The 20,520-nt window shown below is 52.7% G+C and overlaps 2 protein-coding genes across 2 annotated transcripts; one reads left to right on the top strand and one right to left on the bottom strand.

Moving 5' to 3' along the window:
* The first annotated feature begins 9 nt into the window (after nt 1-9).
* TGOLN2 (trans-golgi network protein 2) lies at nt 10-7,665 on the top strand. Its single transcript, XM_010958914.3, has 4 exons — nt 10-339; nt 563-1,233; nt 2,216-2,299; nt 3,904-7,665. Exons 1-4 carry the CDS (start codon nt 294-296, stop codon nt 3,907-3,909), a joined length of 807 nt encoding a protein of 268 aa, XP_010957216.1. The 5' UTR covers nt 10-293; the 3' UTR covers nt 3,910-7,665.
* On the bottom strand, nt 7,646-20,516 carry RETSAT (retinol saturase). The gene is made up of 11 exons (XM_010959124.3): nt 20,208-20,516; nt 17,468-17,650; nt 16,769-17,010; nt 16,070-16,271; nt 15,452-15,649; nt 13,710-13,829; nt 10,187-10,325; nt 9,849-9,958; nt 9,605-9,771; nt 9,341-9,500; nt 7,646-9,063 (listed from the first exon to the last, which is right to left on the bottom strand). The coding sequence occupies exons 1-11, from the start codon at nt 20,374-20,376 to the stop codon at nt 8,924-8,926; spliced, it is 1,830 nt and encodes a 609-aa protein (XP_010957426.2). The 5' UTR covers nt 20,377-20,516; the 3' UTR covers nt 7,646-8,923.
* Nucleotides 20,517-20,520: the final 4 nt, after the last annotated feature.

Below are 20,520 nucleotides of genomic sequence, written 5' to 3'. Positions count from 1 at the left end.
AGTATGAGAGGAAAAGGAGAGTGACACGTCCGTTGCGACAGCCACGGAGCAAAAGAGCCAGGGAAAGGTGGATACGCCCTTCACAGAGGACAGCACGACACCGCCACCGACAAAATCCGCCACAACCAGAAAGAAGCTGCGGAACTACTCACCCCGCAGGCCTTTCCCCAAGCCCCGCCCTGGGCTCCCGGCGGGGCTGCGGAGGACGCGCGCAGGAAGGGGCGGGGCTTCGAGAGCTGAGCCCGCGCGCCGATCTCGCGATAGCAGTAGAGGGCGGAAGCGCAATCTGCAGGATGCGGTTCCTGGTTGCGTTTGTCTTGCTGAGCGTCGCCGTGGCGGGTGAGACCCCCCCATTTCTGCCAGCCCCCAATAATCCCACTCTCGACCCCGGGCCCACCATCCTCGCCGAGGCCGATCCCCACCTGACCTCACTTCCCTGCCCTGCCCCTCACCACCCCTCCGCTCGCCATCACCCCTCCTCCCCTGTTTGTCCGTTGCAGGGATCTGCGGGTTCCTTTCTCCCCGCTTGCCTCTGTTCAGCTACCTGGTTTCTGTTTTTCAGAGGCCTTGCAGCCCACTTCTCCGCCAACCACCAGCCTCGCTCCGAAGGAAACTCAGCCTTCTACAGGACCTCTCACCTCGAGCCAACCGTCTAAGCAAAAAGATACTGGCAAAACCACTCTGAAACAGCACTCCACGAATGACAGCTCTAGCCGGCCGGCATCGGAGCTGCACACCACGAAAGCCGGCCCTGGAGAGTCGACATCGGAGCAACAGCCCTCTGGAGACTCCAACCAGCAGGTCCCCAGCGCCTCCTCTGATAACAAGGAGGTCACAAAGCCTGACTTCAACACACTAGCTGACAAAACTCTACAAGCTTCCAGAACTGAAGCTGGGGGAAACGTATTACCGGGCTCCGAACCCCCTTCTCCCCAACAGGAGGGAGAAGATAAGTCTTTAGCGCCAAGTGAAGATGTGGAGCCCAAGGACACTGAGGAAGAGGATACAGAGCCTGAAGAGGATTCACCACCCAAAGAAGAGAAAGAAATGCCTGACCCTGTCTCCAGTAAGAACCGTGAAGAGACGTCTTTGAACCCCTTGAATAAGCAAGATGACCCTGATAAGGATAATTTTGGAAGTGCCGGTGCGGAGAGCAGCCACTTCTTTGCGTATCTGGTGACAGCAGCCATCCTCGTTGCTGTCCTCTACATTGCCTACCACAACAAGCGGAAGGTAAGTTGAGAGCCACCCTAAGAAGAGCAATGGGGTTTCCTCCACCCAGAAAGCGTGGTGTGAGTGTTCATCACTCATCTGCCTGTAAGCACTGGGAATTTAAAACAGACTTCAGTTTTCTTCTCAGACCCTGCTAGGGCTCTTTACTCCTGTTGTAGAAACCATTTGTTTTCATGTCTGTTTCCTCTGCGGGCCCTCTGCTGTTGCATCAGGTGCCGAGTTTAGGACATTATTATGACCTGACCTGAGTTGAGGCCTCCTCCCATAATATTGAACTTCGATCCTTCACAGCCTGAGAGGACCCGAGTAGCTGTCAGTTTGTTAGTTAGAGCACTTCTCTTGCTGCTTCCACTCTCAAAAAAGACAATGCTTCCTGTCTTATTATTATCTCTAGCTTAGTAACCACTCTAACTACAAAATGATTGCATTTCTTATTGAGCCCTAAGAACTTCGTAGTTTCTATAGGCTGTTTAAAATTGAAGGATTCAGTTCATGATAGCCATGAGGCCTAGGGCTGTGAGAAATGAGGGGAGACATTTAGTAAAATGTCCTTGTTCTACATCCAAGTATTCATCATGGCATGAGATGAGAGTGATAAGGTTAAGATGAAGTGAACTGGGGGGTGAAAGAATATATTGGCAGATAAGTAAATATTGCTTATGATTAAAAAAAAAAAAAGGGATCGCTTAGCCTGGAGGAGGCTAAGTTGGGGAGGAGCTGGCAGTTCTTTTCACCAAGTGCTCTTGAGTAAATGACTCCCACAAGCTAGAGCCTAGAACTGCCCTCCTGCATCTGACATTTCCTGTTTAGCAGCATGAAGGATTCTGATGTAACGAGGCCCTGACCTTTCTGTGGACATACTGCTTTTTTTGCTGTCAGGGTCATTAACAAATGGGCCACCAGGTGATTACCTCTGATTTCAGAGACTGAAACGTGTCATTATAGAGTGACTTGTTAATCACTTTCTTTTTCCTTGCCCTAGATTATTGCTTTTGTCCTGGAAGGGAAAAGATCCAAGGTCACTCGGCGGCCAAAGGCCAGTGACTACCAGCGTTTGGACCAGAAGGTAAGGAAGGAAGAGCCGGGTCCATGGGAGGGATATGCACTTTCAGATGGGCCCAGCAGTGCGCTTGCGTCTGGCATGGTGGCTGCAGCTGATTCTGGGGCGGGGTGGGGGGCTACCATTGCCCCTGCCCTTTTGAGACTTAAAGACATCCATATAAACATATCTGCAGTGTTGGAGCTAGAAGAAATTCTCAAGTACTCAACAGCTTCTTCCTTCAACAAATGAGGAAACTCAGGCCCAGAAACACTAGGTTTTTTTCCCCTAATTTCCCACTACAAGTTTATGGCAAAATCTAGGTCTGAGGGCAGCTCTCTAGGCTTTCGTCCTGTACTTTTTGCCCTCCACTAGCACTTCCTAAATTTTAATCGGCGTATGACTCACCCTAGGAATTGTGATAAAAAGCACAATGAAATATATATATAAAAAAAAACAACACAGTGTGTCTGGGGTGAGCCAATGTGTCTTCATTTCTAGGGAGTTCCCAGGTGCCATTCTTCATGCTGCTGGAACGGCACTTTGGATGGTAAAGCACTAGTGTACACTCCCTGAAAACAAACACACCCAGAAACGGAGGATCTGGGAGCCTCCAGCCCCCCGCTCAGCCCTGCAAATAGGCTTCCTGAGTGCGGCCAGCTCAGGCCCCTGCCAGGGACCGGCTGTTGCCTCTGCCTCGCTGCCAGCACACGCCCTTCCTCCCTCTGTGCAGTTCACTGAGGGCATTGGGCAAGAGTAGTTGGTGCCCAGCTGTGCGTTGTTCCCAGACTTACAAGGAACACAGCTCACATGTACAGCTCAGACCAGGCCACTCAGCTCAGAACCCCTTTGTCAGCTGACCCAGTGGGTCAGCTTCACAGTTTAACCCTAGCCTAGTACCCTCCCAGATAATTGACTCCAGGGATTTTTTTTTCCCCTTCATTATAATTTTTTTTAATAAAGCCTTATTTTATTTTAGTTTTTGGGGTTTTTTTGGGGGGGGTAATTAGCTTTTTTATTATTTATTTTTAGAGGAGGTGCTAGGGGTTGAACCCAGGACCTCGTGCATGCCAGTCATGCACTCTACCACTTGAGCTATACCCTCCCCACCATAATTTTGTTCTGATTAAGAAAAATGCACGTGTAAACAATTCAAAACAATACAGAATGGTACAAGGTGGAAGCCATGATTCCCATATGCCCTCCACCAAGTCTGGCTCTTTCTAGTGTATGTTTTACCACAAACCAACTTTTAAAATAATTTTATGGGGCGGGGAGAAGGATAGCTCAGTGGTAGAGAGCATGCTTAGCATGCACAAGGTCCTGGGTTTGATCCCCAGTACCTCCACTGAAATAAATACATAAATAAATAAACCTCATAAGCACCCATCACCAAGAAAAAGCTTTAAAATGTTTTTCCATAATTGTAAAAAAATAATAATAATTTGATGTGCTTTTATTGCTGGTTCTATGGTGGAGGGTCAGTTTGTCTTAATTCTGAATTTTTTCCCCGAATTGCGACTCCTGTTTGATTCCCCCTCCACCCCGACCCCTCCTCCAATCACAGTAGTAAGGCATGTTCCTCTGAAAAAAGTGACCGTTACCAATGGGTTGTGTTGCTCCCGTTTCAGATTTGATTTTTCTGTTCTCAAGAACCTTGTCCTCCCTGCTGATGTGTTTCTAAATCAAGAAAAATGAAGAGAAGAATACTGTGACATAAGAGACAGCCCCCCCTCTAGGGCTCGGCGGCAAGTCCCGGCCGGCAGAGGCGGGGGGCATTGCTTTGGTTTTTGCACCTGCACTTTGGTGACCCTGTCCTCCTGTGTTCCTGTTATTTATGCTGGTGTCTTCCAGCCTTTCCCCCTCTAAGTGTGAGTTGAGGAACATGCGGGCTCCCAGCCGTGACCAAAGGGAGCTCCCAGCCTAGGCAGGTGACTGCTGTTGACTGCCCTCCCTGGGGCCTTGGCTCTGTGCTAAAGTTAGCCCCTGAAGGTAGCAGCGCACTCACCACTATTTACCTTCGCGGACCTAGGAGGAAGCTGTAGGTTGAGGTGCGTTTCTAGTAAGTCCTCTCCCTGAGCAGCGGGGCTGGCGGTGGGGGGGTGCCCTACAGAAGATGGAGAAGATGGTAAATGTCGATGAGCAGAGAGCTCCTTTGCACCCACAGTTCTCCTCCAAGGCTTCAGCCACAAACCCAAACAGCCACTAAAAAAGCACTCTGGCGCCTGTGGATCCAGCCTGTCTCGCAACCTCTTCACGTTCTTCTGGTGTCTTCATGTCACTGAGGACAAAGTGAATCCACCTCCATTCGGTTGTCCTGAGCAGGAAGCTCAACTTGGCGGTTCTGGGAGCAAAGCCGTAGCGCCACTGTCCTATCGCAGGTTCTTTTGAGAATAACAGTTGCAGTTACTGAATCTCTGTGCTCGTCCCTGCCCCCACCGGTCGTTACAGATGCTCTCAGACGCTCTCGGGAGTACGGTGAACTCGTGCTCCGGGCGGGGGAGCATGTGGGAGGGCTGGTTTGGGTCTGCGTGTTTTTCCCAAGGGCTTTCGTGAACCAGGTTTCCCACCAACTCTGTTCTGCCTTTGTTGCCTAGAACAGACAAAACAGACTTCTATTTACAAACTGACTATACGCCCTCTTCCACCTAATCTAGTTAATGGTCCTCTTATCTGATACAAAATGCCAAGGGTAATGAGTAAAAATTCCCCTTCTGTCCCACGTCAGGGGTTTTTAAAATGGAAGAAATTTGGAGAGTCCCCCGGGGTGACCGGGGCTAGTGGCTTGGGTCATGCTGTGGTTTGAAGTTTGACTTAAATCTGTCCTTGTGGGGCTGCCCGATTGCAGAGAGCCTAGAGAGAGTCGTTTCTGCAAAGAGAAAACTGAGAGAGAACAGCTGGTGTCAGGGAAACGCAGAGAAGGGGGGAAGTGAGAGGATGGGATGCGTTCTGTGCTGTCGAAGACGTCTGGCCGAAGAAGGGACCGGCCTGTCTGTCACGCTGTCTTCTACCTTGCTTAAAACAGCCCACGACTTCGAGTTGAGGTTTTCATTCTTTGCAGGTGACATCTGTGCAAGTAAGAAGGGAACGTCCCTACCTTCCTTCCTCCCCTCTTGTTTCTTCTTTCTGCCCATCTCCACTAGCCCCTTGTGTCTGCCTTCGTGCCTGCCCGGATCCCTCTGCTCCCAGCCAGTCTATGTGGTTCCTTCTGCCATTCACCCTCTCCAGAAAGTGTCGCTTCCATCCCCTTGCCCTGCATCCTCTTCATAACCTTTACAAACTCACTTTGGTCCCTGTCTTTCCACTGATGATGTTTTCCCAGAGGTTCAGGTCACCCAGTCCAATGGCTTGTTCTCAAAGCTTAGTCTTGGCCCTGATAGAATTGGACACTATGGACCGTCCAAACTGACCTCCCCTCTTTGGGGCCTGTGTCCTGGCTTCTGAGAACTCCTTTGCCTTATCCTGTGCTGATGGGGGAGAAGGCCCTCGAAGACACGTCTGTCTATTCCTCTCTTGTCGGGTGCGCACCCAGGCCCCTGTGCCACCTTGTCCTTGCTGTGGCCTCTGTTCCCTGGCTCCCTGCAGGGTGCTCCCCCTTCTCTTCTTTCCCCAGACTCCCCCACCTCCACGCTTGGCTCTTTCCATTTCACTCCAGTAGCTCTTAATAATGCCGGTCACAAATGGTGCAACGCCAGCAGAGCAGGGCATCCAGTATCCGACGTCTCTGTCTGATCTCCCCAAGAAAAGTAAGCTCCTTGTGGGACATTCCCCCCCCCCCATGGCGCCGTCTGTGGATCTGCCTAACACGGGACAGGCCCCAGGGACGTCAGGAATTGGGTGTCTTCTTACAGAGGAGACGTGTTCTCTGTGCAGGACATCTGGATGTGACCTGACTGGGGTCTCACCCAGCTCTTTCTGGCTACTGGTTGCTGTCCCTTACTGATGGACTTTGCAGTAAGGAGGAGAGCAGAGAAAGGTTGGTTCCAGGCACCAGGAGGGTGGGCCCCAAGTGGGTGCACAAGTCATGTGGCGTCCACATAGCTTTTTGAGCCTCCAAGAAGTACCGTTCCTTGTGTGAGTTATGATAGAACTGAAGTTTCACTCTAGAGATCGCCCTGGGAGAAGTCTCCCACACCACAGGGAAGGTCGTTCTCTGGCTAATTGTCTTTTTGAAAATAGACTCTTTGAAGCGTGTTTTCCTGTAGATTGTGTAGATGAAGGTGGGCTGGTGGAGGCATCTGTCCCGCCAGGGAGGGGCAGGGAGCAGGCGTGAGAGGCCCCGCATCCCTGTTTTCAGGAGCCACCTTAAGTGGCTTCCTGTGCATCTCCTCTCGCGTGTAAAGGGACCAGCGTGATCTTGGGGCAGCACAGCTCTGTGCTCCCCTTCCCGCCCCCCGCTTTCGCTTGCAGGATGTTTGTTTGGATGGATCTGTGCTTCAGTCACGGATGCTAACAGAGGAGCTTGCTTCCCTGCTTCAGATCACCGGGCAGAGTTATCTGATGAGTCCCCCTCTGGACTGAGGGAGTAGAAGGCATCTAACTAGACAGGCTCAGAGACCTCAGAAAGACCTGACAGCCGGCGATGCGCACGCTGACATCTCTCTTCCCATGACGACTCTTAACGGAACACTGGGTGATGGGACTCCGAGCCTCGGAAATTCCCCGGATGAGCATTCACATCTTCTTCTGCCATTTCGTGTCATTTGATTCAAAAGCCTGCCCCTTGTTTTCACAGGGTAACTTGATAAGTAATGCTGCATGTGTGATGAAAACTAGCACGCTTTGCCCGTGTTCTGAATCATTTGAACAGCAAGGAGAGCGTGCCATCCACCAGCCCCAGTAGCCCTGCCAGCCATTTTTCTAAAAACTCTTCCTGGAATGGTTGTGTTTGGCTTGGCTTTGCTTAAGACAGAATCCTGGGAAGAGATTTTCAAATTTAATTTAACTGTGCATCCAGAACCAGGACTAACTCAACTCCACTCCCCAAGTCCCAGGTGAATTTCCTAAATATCCCAATTTAGAAACTGCTCGGTAAAGTTACGGGGTCTGAGCTGTAGAGTGTTTCAAGCTGCCAGCAAAGCCAGCTTCCTCACACTCTGATGCTCCTTTAATGCAGCAGTCTGACGTGTTACATAAATGAGTGATTGTTGAAATTTTCCCTTCTTTTTTGTTTACCCAATTAGTAGAACACCACTGTTTTGCAATGTTTTATATTTCCAGCTTGTAACTTAATGATAATTACTTAATTTTATTTCTTTAAAGCTTCTTCGGTCTGATGATAAGTATTTTTCAGTGTATGTTTTACTGAGCTTCTGTGAGGGCCATTGCAATGAAGTTTTGTATCTGCACAGAAACCAAAATAAATTTCAAATATTAAAGCTATCAAATCATTACATTTATTTTTTTTTTCCTTTCTTTTAAAAAAGGAGAGTTGATAGGGTTAGTACTATATTGTATTCATTTCAGGTGTAGAACAGCGATTCGGCATTTATCTACAAGTTAATCACATTAAGGCAAGTAACCATCTGTCCCCGCGCGACGTCACTACGCTATTGCCGGTTACAGTGCACTTCTTCATCCCCCTCGTAATATCAAATTTATTAAAACTGCATAAAAATGAACTGAAACAAGGTCTAACACAAGTAAAAGGTCATTTTTTTTTTACCCTTTGGCCTTCATTCACCTTCCCACCTGCTCTCCACGTACGTACTGATAAACTGAAATGCCACTCCCAGACTTGGCACACTTTCTGTAGCCTTTCAGGTTCTGATCCTGACTGATTTCCAAACCCAGAAATCATGCAGCCGGTGTTCTAGGTCTGGGAGGTAGCTGGGCTGTTAGTCATAATGTGTCTGACTGCTAACACCCCTACCTTGCTGTGTATTTTTGGAAGATAAGCTTTGAGGCTCAGGCCCGGAGCTCTGGGAGGGTATCTCGGTGCCGGCACGTGAGACCCTGATGTCACCTGGATCAGAAAGAAGACGAGCCTTGGGCCTGGCTACATACGAACTAGATGTGCTCGCCTACCGCATATCTTGCCTTCTAACGTGTCCTGTCTGACCCCCAGCTCCCACATCCACACGGAGCCTATCAATCACACGGGTTTCCCCACCCTCTCAAAGAGCCACTGGAACCAGAAAAATGGGATCTGGAGCCTCTGACCCTGTGGAACTACAACCACAACCTTGCTCATCAGGCACCCTCTCCTCCACAGTGCAGACCTGCAGCACAGCACAGAGTGAACGGGAGGAGAAGCCTCGGGCCCACAGGACCCACCGGCCCACCAGGCTTCAGCTCACCCATGCTCGAGGGTTCTAGCCATGTGGCCAAAAGAACACTCCGTCCAAGGGCTCAGAGTCTGGAAGTGTGGGTGTGGAATGCAGAGCACTGTTAACGAGCCATTAAAGCTGCCCAAATCAGTAGCCCACACTGGGCCTTTTTTGGGATGGCGTGTTACAAAAGGTGTGGACGAGCACCGCCTGCCCTGGGTGGAAGAAGCTGTATGCTAGCCCTGTGTGTTGGACATCTACTCAAAAAACAGCAACAAATTAGAGTTATTTACGTGATCAAGGAAGTAATGCAGAAAGACATGGGTAAGTCAGGGCAGTGCCACAGCACCAGCCAAATTCCTCTGATTCATCCCCAACTGAACTAATTCTTTTTCTTCTGTGCCTGGATCCTTGAGCCAAGCTTCTGAAGGTCTGAGTACACGTTCCGCTTCAGGATGGCGCTGCTGCAAAGCAGGGCCCCTTGCAGGGCTCCCATCAACCCACAGGTGAAGATGTCCTGGCCTAGGAGACGTGAACAGAGGCCTGTGAGCACTGCTGCCTGCCCCCATCACGTCGGGGAGAGGGGAGGACAAGGGAGGACAAAGATTCTTGGTTCATCCCCCTGAGCTGGGGCCACTGAGTGCTGGCTTCAGACCAGGACCAGGGCCCACAGCTGCCGAGGCAGCACAGCCAGGGTGTGGGTGGCTGCAGGGGACAGACAGCAGGATCTGAGGACAGGGACAGGGGATGTGGGGTGTCAGGGAGGCCCAGGGCCTCAGGTTTTGGCCGAATGGGGTACCTGTCAGGTAGAGGTTGGGGATGGGGCTCTGGGCCCTCACGGAGGCCATCGCATGAGGATGCAGGCGGCTCAGATCATGGTCAGCCCCATAGCAGGCACCCTGGGGAGTCGCCAGGTAGAACTGAGCCGTCAGCGGGGATCCTCCCGTCACACTGTCCACCTGAGGAGATGAGAGATGGGGAGTGGGACCCTGTGAGATCCTCGCCTCTTCCCTTCCTGCCCTTCCTGGAGCTCAGTCACCCGGCCCTCATTCCCCTGCCCTACCTTCCCCTCCAGCTGTGGGAACAGCTTCAGGGCGACTGACAGAGAGGCTTCCACGAAGGAGCTTTTGAGGGCCTCGTAGTCGCTGCTCCGCTTTCCCTTGGGCTCGCCCTGCCACTCCTCGAACCACTTGTAGGAGGTGGGCACCAGCATGACCAGGGTGGACCGGTCTGGGGACGCAGAGCCGGGTCACTACAGCCGCCCCTTCCCCAGCCAGCTCCCCTCCCCCTGGGACCTGTAGCCCCACCTGGGTACCGGTCCTCCCAGGTCGGGTCCTTGGCCGAAGGGGAAGCAAAGAAGAGGATGGGCATGTGGGCTGCAGCCTCGTCCCTGGGCTTAGAGAGGTAGCGCTCCATCCTGGGGGAGGAGGGGGCTGTTGGTCTCTGGCCTTGGTCCTCCTGGCAGCCACCAGCACCACCCCAAGGGCAGTTCATCCCCAGGGACCCCTCCAAAGGGATGAAGCTGAGGGGCAGCCTGGGTGGGAGAAAGCCCTATCGGGAGTGGATTCTGCCCACCTCCTCCCATCCCATCGCCTGCTGCCTCTCCCGGGGCTCAGCCTCCCCGACGTGCACATAGATGCCTTACGCCTTGTCCATGTCTGTGTCAAAATAAATGTAGTAGTTGGTGGACTGCAAACCCAGTTCCTTCTTGGTGCCTCGGAGACAGACGAAGACCAAGAAAATGCTCAAGCTGGGCCGCACCATCCCCAGCTGCCGCTTCACGCCTGCAGAGAGTCCGGAGGGCTGTGTGAGCCGTCGCCACAGATGGCCACTGATGGCCACCAACGGCCACCGCCGCCCTGGAGAGGCCTGCAGATGCCTGCTCCCTTCATCTGCAGCCTCAGCCCTTCGGACAACGCATTTCAACATCGACTTGGCGGGGGCCTGCTCTTCTGTCTCCCACCTGCAAAGGCCACAGCCCCAGACTTCTGCTCTGCGCTCCTTCAGAAGCAGGTGACACTCAGCCTCCCCGAGCCGGCTCACCGCGCCTGCAGGACGGTCTCAAGCTCACTGCCTCCAACTGTCCCCTTAATGTTTTTCAGTGATGAGCCATGACTGGGCTCCAAACTGCCAAGAACACCGATGTGAACAGTAGTTTGTTATAAGCCTTGCCTTCAGTATTAAGTTTAATACAAGCTTATCTAATGAATAAATGCGCCTAATTCCTACTGTGCTGGACAGTCAGCACAAGGCCTCAAAGCCATGAGCCATGCCGGTGAAGAGATGTGAACAGCATCACAGGCACCTGGCACCTGGCATTTCAGGGTTCAGCTGGGGAGGAGGGAGGAACAGCACTGGAGTGGAAAGGTGACAGCCATTGGATGTCCCCTGGACGGAAGCTGCTGGGCGGCCCCACCTCTCAGCCGATGCTCCCAGACCAGTTTTCTGGAAATTGCTCCCCCAAACTAGCCCTTGTTCTTGTTCCCAGGACACTTTCAGCCCCTGCCTGAGGGATAGCTCACCACTGGCTGCTCTGCTTAATTCATGTAACAAATATTTGTTGAGGACCTAAAACGTGCTGAGTGAGGAGGAGTCAGACAAGATGCCCACCTCCTGCAAAAGAGAGCTTCCAGAAGAAGCCCGCCACCCTCTTAGAGGCTGCAGAGAACTGAGTGCAGTGGGTAGGATGACCACAGAATGTGTCATCCAGAAAAAGCCACTTTTGAGAGTGAAAGCGGGCGTTGTAACAGTGGAAGTAGGGCAATGGCCTTAAGGTTTCCAGGCACTGAGGCGGGAAGGGGAGGTGGTAAGGAGCAGGAACTGCCCAGGGCCGCAGGTGCACCTTCCCACCTGGGCCCCAGCGTTGCCAAGTGACCACACCCCATCTCCAGGTGGGGTGGGGTGGGTGCGGAGAGGACCAGGGGCCCGGGAGTGAAACCCGCTAGGTCTTCAGAGGCCTGTTAGAACAGCAACCACCTCCGCGCAGCCCCGCCTTTCCCTTTCTCCACCTGGAAGGAGGGGGTCCAGGAGCCACACACCTGGCAGCAAAATATAACCTCGGGCCTTAAATCAGGCACACAGTGATTACACCAAGCCCTAATTCTCAACCCCAGCCTTAGCTTCCCTTACTGATTGTCAAACCAGCCCTGGAATTTAAGAAAAGCACTCTTGTCACAAAGGCCCCTCTGCCTGACCACCCCACCTCCACCCGCCACCTGACCCAGAACCGCCTGTCCCCATGGCGCCCAGATACCCAGTTCCCATCTCTGAAAGGGAGACAGAACTGTGAGACTCTCTACCCTGCAACAGCTGGAAACAAAGGAGTCCCAGCGCCTGGGGTCTCTGAGTTAAGCGTCATTAGCACCACTGCCTGAAATGTTCTCAAACTGAGATTCACCTGGGGCAGCATCTAACTTTGCACCCAAGAGGGACAAGTGGCCCTTCAGCCAGGTCGGGGCTGGCACCCCAGCCCGTCTTCCAGGCTGAGACAGGTGGAGGCTGTGGCCGGCAGTGAAGGGAGGGCAGGGCAGCGGCAACTCTGAAGCGTGGCTGCCCGGAGGGGAGGCGGGCCTGGCGGGAAGTGGGCTGTCGGGGACAGTGGCAGGGTTCAGAGGTCCGGGGAGAGAGGGAAGCAGGAAGTGCCAACAGCCAGTGGGCGGTCTCTGCCTCACCCCATTCGGCTCACCCAGTCTGAGAGAGGGCTGGCCTCTGCTGGCAGTCATGCTGGCCGAGGCCCAGCCAAGTGGGGCAAAGGACTGAGGAGGCCAGTTTCTGGGAGGACACGTCCTGTCTCTTGGAGACAATCACAGCTGCCACCCACCCTCTCCCCACAGGGAAACCCAAGACCTCACTCTCCCACTGAAGCCACCTGGCCCGGCTCCCTCGGGGATGGAGAGTTCCTTCCACTGCTCTCAGGGCCCCCACTCCGGGGCCCACTGAAGTCCATGGTTTCCACCCCACCCGCACCTTGAGCTGCTCCTTACTCTCCACCTCCCGCCCCAGCCAGAGGCCTCCACCCAGACCCCTCTCTCCTACCCCCCGGGTTACTGGTCCCCTCCAGCCCAGCGGCCCCCTTCCCTCAAGCATGTCGGGAGCTTCCGGCTACACTCCAAAATGGTGGCGTCCCAGCTAACCTTGGCTCAGCCACTGTTTCTTGTGGGCTGACCTGCTCTCCTGCCCCTTCTAGTGAGGCCTTCTCTCTGGAGGCCCCACTCTTCCCAGCCCAGAGAGGGCCAAGAGCTCAGGCTTTCGAGTCAGACACCCCAGCAGCCTGTCTTGGCTTGAGCACCTCCAGCTGGTTGGCCCTGGGAAGTTCCTCACTTACACACCTGTTTCCCCAGCCATGAACATTAGGGCGACGCTCTCTCCCTAGTGGCTGAGCATCCAGTGCAAGGACAAAGCTATAGCTCGCACACAGACAGGCCCCCCACCCCGACCAAAATACATAGGCTTTCATTTTTAGACTATCAGGAGATGGCCAGACTGAGGCATATTTCCATCTGGGTCCCAGGTTTCGAGTGCTGGGCTCAAGGAACAGAAGAAAGCCAGCAGGGTACTCCTGTAGCCTGCACACCGATCCGGAGCTGGTTCCCAAAGAAACAGGAAAATATAACCTTGGGCCCCAGGAGAGGCCCGCAGCGATCACGCCAGGCCTTTCTCCTCCACGACAGCCTTAGTTCCCTTACCGATAATGTCAGACCAGGCTTCCCCACTCAGTAAGTGAGGAATTAAGAAAGGAAGCAGAATTCATGAGGCAACCTAAGTGAAAACCCCAGAAATGTCCCTTTAGGACTCAACCCACCGTCATTAACTATCAGAGAGAGGATCTAAGATCTAGGGAAACCAGAAATGGGCAACTTGGACTAGAGACTCGAACAGAGGAGAGGGAACTGTGGTTGAGGTTACAAGGGGAACGGGAGTAAATATGCCAAGAATGAAATGAGAGAGAAGGACCAAGGGGTCTTTGAGGAGGATGCAATACAAAGGAAGTTGACCCCAACCCCTGAACAGAGGCCTGCTGGGAATGGACATTAGGGACCAGTGTGTTCCTCTTTCTGTCTAAGGCGGGTCAAAGGGCAGCCCTGATTCAAGGAGGAGCCAGGCTGAGTAAGCTGCCTGCAGAGGGGCCAGGCTGGGGAACTTGGAGAGCGACGCAGCCCGGCGTTTACCTGGCAGAGAGCGGGCCTTCTCGGGCAGCAAGTGCTTGTAGGTGTTGAACAGTCCCACGTCAGAGATCACGACAGGGCAGTGGATGTCCACCAGCTCCTGACCTTTCTTCACGGTGACACCTGCAGGCACAAGAGCTTGGCTGGGGCTCTGTGTGTTCCAGGAGGACGAGAAAGGCCCCTATCCCCGCCAGATCTCTCCCCCGGGCAGGCGGGCAAAACTGCGAAGTGAGGGGAACATCCTCAAGCACCCCCAGGGCATCCCACAGTCACCCCCACTTGCTTCCAACCCCCCCACCCCTGCGTGGGCTCTCCTCTCTTCACACGAACCCCAACGAAGCTGGTGGGCTGAAGGCCTTTGCTGGAATCCCAGGCCCCTCCTCACCGCTGCCGGAGCTCTGGTTCCAACACTCTCCTTAACATCCTCCAGTGACACCTCAACCTCTATCAAACCCCAAAGCCTTGTATCGGCCTTCCATGACGTGGCCCCTCCTGGGCACCCAGCCTCGTCTCTGGCCATTCTCACCCAACTATTAGGTGGAACTACATGAAACAGCTGGTAGTCGACCATGTTTTTGACCTATAAATACGGCAGTTTCTTATGATTCAACCTAACATTTTCAGCTCTTTCCTACCTCTGTGCCTCTGCACATTCTATTCCCCCGGCCTGGAATAAACCTACCCGCCTCTCTGGCTTCTCCTCCCTCTTTGTGGCCTCCCTCTGAGGCCTTCCCTGCCACCATCCTCTGTCACCTCCACCCTCAGCACGTGCCCCTACGGGGCATGTCAATTATCTTCCCCATGAGCTGGAAACTTCTTAAATGAGAGATTAGGATTTACGTATCTTTTATCTCCACCTTTTATCACTTAGCACATGAAAAACACAAATAAATATATTCGGAACTGAATTTACTGAACCGATAAACCCACCTTGATTCATAAGCCCCTTCCGGCTGGAAAAACTTGCTCATGAAAAGGAGAGAGAGTCTCACACAGCTGCCAGCTGCCTCTCCTCCCCCTGGCAACTTCCCGGACTCCTCTACAAACGCGTCCTCAGAGATCTCCCTTGATTTTTTCATGCACTGGGCCACCCACTCACCCCCTCCTCCCTAACAGATTTCTCTGGCAAATTCACGGTCACACCAGTCCTCTTTTCCTAGGGCCTCCTCCGTCCCTGTCCCCAATGCTTCTTAAGCACCACCCCCTCCCCGTTCTATTTACTGGAGTCCATCCTTGCATAGCGCCTCCCCTCACGGAGTTCACCCACAGGGGGATTCTGACTCCCTGCAGGTGACCTCAAATGCCTGAGCTGGGACAGTGAGTGTCATTTATAGATCGAGGGCAGGGCAGCCTGCCGGCCCGCACATGCCCTACGGAGTGCCCAGGTACGGACCCACTCCACTGAACGTTTACTGGGCTCTGTTATCTAGAATCTACAGACATAAAGATTAAAAAGACACAGCCCCTACACTCAAGAAGGCCCTGGGTTACTGGATAACTATTTTTATCTATTGAAAAAATGATGAAATACTGTTCTCTGGGAACCACGCAATCCTTTACCCTTCCTGTGTCCTTTTTACCTCTGAACCAATCACTATTTCTCCACCCGTTTGGAGGCAGATTCCAGCTTTTAAGCTCCCACGAGGAGGTCAGTTCTGCACCTTCTGCCCTCACTGCTTTCTTTTCTCTGGGGTCTCCCCTCCACTCCAGCCCAAGGACCATGAAGCCCCATGCAGGCCTCTCACCACAGGCTCTCCCAGCTGAGTCCAGCAAGATGCTCTGCACAGGAGCCCTCGTCAGGACGGCGCCCCCAGCCTGCTGAATCACACGGATGGTGTGGAAGGCGATTTCACTGGAGCCCCCTCGGGGGTAAAAGGCCCCTTCCAGGTAGTGGTTAACCAGCAGAGCATGCATGGAAAAGGCCGTATAGCTGGGGGTCACACCTACAAAATGAAGGAAGGGGTGACGAGGCAGGAGCAGGCAGCAACACCATTCAGGAAGGGACACGGTTCCCATCAGAAAACACGTGGCCTGAGGCTCTCCACCCCAGGATCCAAGTGATCCCCAGAGAAGCCAGAGGGCCTGTTTCCATCAAAACGTGGGGAACCACGCTGGGGCCAGGGGGAGTGTCCTCCCTGCCAACTGCCAGGCTGCCGGGGAGGGCAGTGGTGGTTGGGAAGGAAGGTCATCCAGAGCATGGATGAATGGCCTTTTCTCCAGAGCATCCAGCAGGGAGGTGGACAGACGTCTCCTCCCTAAGCTCCCTAAGCTCCCTGGGGTGAATGCTGCTCCATTTCAGTCAGTCCAGCAGGTGCAGGAAGGAAGATCGAGGGAACCGCCCAGGGCCCCAGGCTGGTACCCACCGTATGTGGGGAAGATGTAGCTGAGCACCGCCTGGAGCTCCCGGGAGGCTGGGAGCTGCTGCAGGACCTCGGCCAGGCTCTGGGTGGACGCGCGAAGGAACGGAGAGAATCGGGTGAGCAGCCTGCACTTGCTGAGCACCTGAGCCACAGGCAGCGGGAGGATCTTCAACAACATGGCATGAAGGACTCCGCGGGATACCACCTGGGGAGGAAACCGGCAGGGAGGAACCGCCTGGCCCCCAGCAGCGCTGTAACAGCATCTCTCCGAGAGCCTGCACTGGCCGAGGGCCCTGAAACACTTACCCGGCTGAACATGGATTTTTAAAACTCTGTACTCTGAATTTTTTTCCATCCTCCCCTCATATGATTCCTTTTTGGCTTTTCAGTTTCCTGCCCAAATTCCTTTTGAAAAATCGCAATCTGGTCTCAGAGGAAGTGGAAAAGGGCGCCTATGTGAACACAGCCTGGTGAGCGAGGAGAACAGGGCGCCCCCAGAGGCCGGAGTGAGCATTGCAGCTGCTGAGCCCAGGCTGCAGAGACAGAGGGGCCAGCTGCGCACAGAGGCCAACCCGGGTTGGGGGCTGAGTTCCAGACAGACATGCCTGCTCCTCCTTCCTGCTTCCCTCACCACTCACTCCTCTAATGCGGAAGGTCAGCCTTGTCGGGACTAGGCGGGGGTCCTCAGCGTGTCCAGCTTACCTTCACCAGCTTTATGTACTTGTCGATGGCAGCTTCTTCCTGGGGAAACTTGTCCTTGAGGCCCTGAATGTACGCTTTCTTCCCACTGTACATGGGAAACTCCTTTCGGCCGCTGGGCCCTTCTAGTACCATGATGTCAAAGGGTGAGGGCAAGGCAGCCCAGTCCAGCTGCCCCTCAGTGATCTGGTCCAAGGTAAAACGGCCAAAGCTGCCCTCATGCATGCGACCAACATAATGGATTCCTGTTGGGAGACAGAAAAACAAGGCATCGTAGAGAGAAGGCGACTGAGCCCTGAAAGGCTCCAACAAGGAAGCAACGTGAAAGAGGTTGTTCTGGGGGAGGGCACAGCCTGGTGGTAGAGTGCATGCCTAGCATGCACAAGGTCCTGGGTGGAATCCCCACTCCACTAAAAAAATGAGTAAAAAGCTAATTATCTCTTTCCCCAAAATAAAAAAATAAAAACAACAACAACAACAACAAAAGAAAGAGTTTGTCCTGCAGGGCCAAGTCCACGCCTGGGGGGGCTACCCACCCTTTCTGTAGAGGGTAGTTGCAGCAGAAACCACCAAATCCCTGCCCAGTTCAGCTCCCAGCAGGTACGGCTGTCAGACAAGGAAAGTGGTGCCCAGGGAGAAGACGTGGTCCCCCAAATCACAGAAATGCCCATTATCCCACACCCTTTTCCACAGAAGCCTTACCCGTGTCAAATTCAAGGCCATCCTGTCTAAAGGTATGACAACAGCCTCCTGCCTTGGTGTGTTGTTCCAGCACCAGAACTCGCTTGCCAGCTTTGGCCAGGATCGCAGCGGCAGCCAGGCCCCCAAAGCCGCTGCCAATCACCACCACATCTAGCTTCTCTGGCACCAGTCTGGCTGAGAAAGCTGCAGCACAGGGGAAGAGATAGAGGGTGGGCTGCTCAGGCGGGACAGCGAAAGAGCAAAGATGTGGAAACCAAGGCAGAACCCTCTAGCTTGTACAATGCAGGAAAACTCTAGAGCAGCTTGGCTCGGAACTCCCGGCTAGAATATCACCAACACTTTGCTGGGAAATGCTCAAGGCCAGCCAGGCAGATTAAACAGAGTGATTTGGTTTGATCAGAACTGATTTAACCAAAAACTAACAAAATAAAAAAGAACTGATTTAACCAAAGCCACCTATGTACCTGGGGATTTTCCCTACTTTCAAAGAAAGTAAGACTCGAGAAATTATTATAAGAAAAACAAGCAACAAAAAAATCTGACAACAGTGGGGGGAGGGTATAGCTCAAGTGGTAGAGTGCATGCTTAGCATGCATGAGGTCCTAGGTTCAATCCCCAGTACCTCCTCTAAAAATAAATAAACCTAATTACCTCCCCCCACCAAAAAAAAGGGAAAAATTCTGACAACATAAGCTGAGAAACCAAAAACCAGACAGAGAGTGAGCTAGGGAAGAAACAATACAAGGAGGTGGGGGAAGAGGGAGTGTCGTGGGGCAGGCTGCTGGCTCAAGGAACTACCCCATTCACAAGCAGGTTATCTTGGGAAAATGTAAAGTCTGCAGGGAGAGGTGGGCCAGCCCGGTCATATGATGGTTCTTCAAGATCCTGATGCAGAGGCGTGGGCAGCACAGAGCTGCTTGGAGGCTGCTGCTCTGAGACGTCACAGCACCACCCCCCTCACACTGGGGAAGCCTGGAGGCAGGGTTGAAAGGGCAGTACCTAAACAAGACAAAACTGGACAGCCCGTGGTGCTTGATGGGCACTCCCCACACAAGGTCTGTTCTTTAAAGATCACTCCTGAAGAACTGAGATTTGCAATCTTTCAAGCTGCTAGAGAACTTGGGAAACTTTTAACTTTTCAAATGTTTTTTAAAAAAGACTTAGAGTGAAAAACTGCATAGCCGTTTAGCACACTGTCACTAATTTCCTGCATGGCCATTAACAAGTCACTCCAAGGTGCAAGGTACAGTTCAGTGGTAGAGTGCATGTCTAGCATGCACAAGGTCCTGGGTTCAATTCCTAGCACCTGTTTAAAAAAATTTTTTTAATAAATAAATCTAAAATTACTTCCCCTCCATAAAATTTTTTTAAAAGGAAAGGAAAGAAAAAAAGGAAAAATTTTAAAAAGGAAATTTAAAGAAGGGAAAAAAGTCACTCCATTATCTGGGTTGGTCTAAAAATTGATAATTAGTTTAACTGTTTTTCTTAACTGTAATCACTTGAGGGACCAAATGCAATTTCCTATAAAGGTTTCTGTGTAGCTCTTCTATGTACCTGAACCCCTGTGGGAAGACAAATTAAAAAGTTAAAGTCTTAAAACCAGTAAGAGAAAGGTCTCTTTATCACGTGAGCATGAGCCATACTAAGGGGCGGGGCCTGGACCAGGCTATGCCCAGACCTTTGCTCACCAAAGTCCTTGCCCAAGATGGTGGGGCCATAATTCGCTGGGTCCCAGTGGGCAGCAGCTCACCCTGCCAGAATGGGAATACTAGAGTGAAAAATACATTTCATATTACATCCCAGAATATATGTTAGTATATAACATAAATACCTGAAACAGAAGTTTCACAATACTTACCAGAACTATATATGATGCACTCTGATGTTTTCAACTCTACTTCACTTTAAAATGCTAGTCCCAACCCACTCAGTAGATTTCATGACCCACTAAGAGATCACAACCTGGTGTGAAATACAGTTAAAGTAGTTATCTCATTTTTAGACCAACCCAGATAATGGAGTGATTCGTTAATGGTCATGCAGGAAATTTGTGACAGTGTGCTTAATGGTTATGCAGGAAATTAGTGACAAGTCCAATTAAAACTGATCTCAGCAGTTCCGACTAATAGTCCATTCACTCAGAACAGTACCATCTCCAACTGTGAAGCAAGGCTTGTCACACAAAATACTAGTGAGGGACCCAGGAGATCAAACAGGGTAAACTTTTTTTTTTTTAAAGCGGCATAACTCTTTCTTTAAACTTTAGAAAGAAGCCCCAAATACTTTTTAAAGATGACAGAGAACGTCCTTTGGTCAAAGAGCAGACTCTGTTGGGCGTCTCCCTAAGTTTTCAAGCCATGGTCCAACCAGTCAAGTCGCTCGATGGACCAAATGCAATTTCCTATAAAGGTTTCTGTGCAGCAATCCCACGGGGGTCTCTGAACCCATGTGGGAAAATAAGTGAAAAAGTTAAGGTCTTAAAACCAAGTGGGGGAAAGGTCTCCAAGTAGGGGGAAAGCCAGTGCCCGCGCCGGGGGAGCCACGATTCCCTGAGCCTGTGGGGGTGAAGGCTCTCGCCGGTGGAGGACTCTAAAGCGGGCGTCTCCACCTGCAAGGAAGCCTTTTACGTCTGGGGACCCTGAGGCCTGGGTCCGGCAGCAGCTCGCCCTGCGGGGATGGGAACGCCAGCCCGCGAGGATGCCCGGGCGCAGCCTCGGACCCCGGGGTCTCTCCCGCTGACCTTGCCTGAGAACCTTCTTCCTGGCCTCCTTGTCGGTCACCAGGGGCGCGGGTGGTCGCCTGACATCCTCGAGGAAGGGATTCGGGGAGCCGCCTGCAAACAGCGCCTTGTAAACTTTGCGAAGGACCGCCAGCAGCAGCACGGCCAGCAGCAGCAGCGACAGCCACATCGCGCCGGCGCCGGACGCGGGCAGCTCGTCCGCTTGGACTGCGCCCGCGGCGCCCCAGAGGTAGCCTGGCCTCCCAGCCGGGAGGTGGAGGCAGCTTGGACCGCTGACCAACCAGCACTCTTCGGGTGGGACGCCAAGCCTCCG

Source organism: Camelus bactrianus, chromosome 28, assembly GCF_048773025.1.
Source record: "Camelus bactrianus isolate YW-2024 breed Bactrian camel chromosome 28, ASM4877302v1, whole genome shotgun sequence".
NCBI lineage: Eukaryota > Metazoa > Chordata > Mammalia > Artiodactyla > Camelidae > Camelus > Camelus bactrianus.
The sequence above is the reverse complement of the archived record's forward strand: the minus strand, read 5'-3'. Positions and strand labels throughout refer to the sequence as shown.

Coding starts and splice junctions, on each gene's coding strand:
- RETSAT (XM_010959124.3), bottom strand. CDS start 20,376: ATGTGGCTGTCGCTGCTGCTGCTGGCCGTGCTGCTGCTGGCGGTCCTT. Junction 16,272..16,768: donor AGTACATAAAGCTGGTGAAG/GTAAGCTGGACA, acceptor TTTCCTCCCCAG/GTGGTATCCCGCGGAGTCCT. Junction 9,064..9,340: donor CCCCAACCTCTACCTGACAG/GTACCCCATTCG, acceptor CACGTCTCCTAG/GCCAGGACATCTTCACCTGT.
- TGOLN2 (XM_010958914.3), top strand. CDS start 294: ATGCGGTTCCTGGTTGCGTTTGTCTTGCTGAGCGTCGCCGTGGCGG. Junction 340..562: donor GCTGAGCGTCGCCGTGGCGG/GTGAGACCCCCC, acceptor TCTGTTTTTCAG/AGGCCTTGCAGCCCACTTCT. Junction 1,234..2,215: donor CCTACCACAACAAGCGGAAG/GTAAGTTGAGAG, acceptor TCCTTGCCCTAG/ATTATTGCTTTTGTCCTGGA.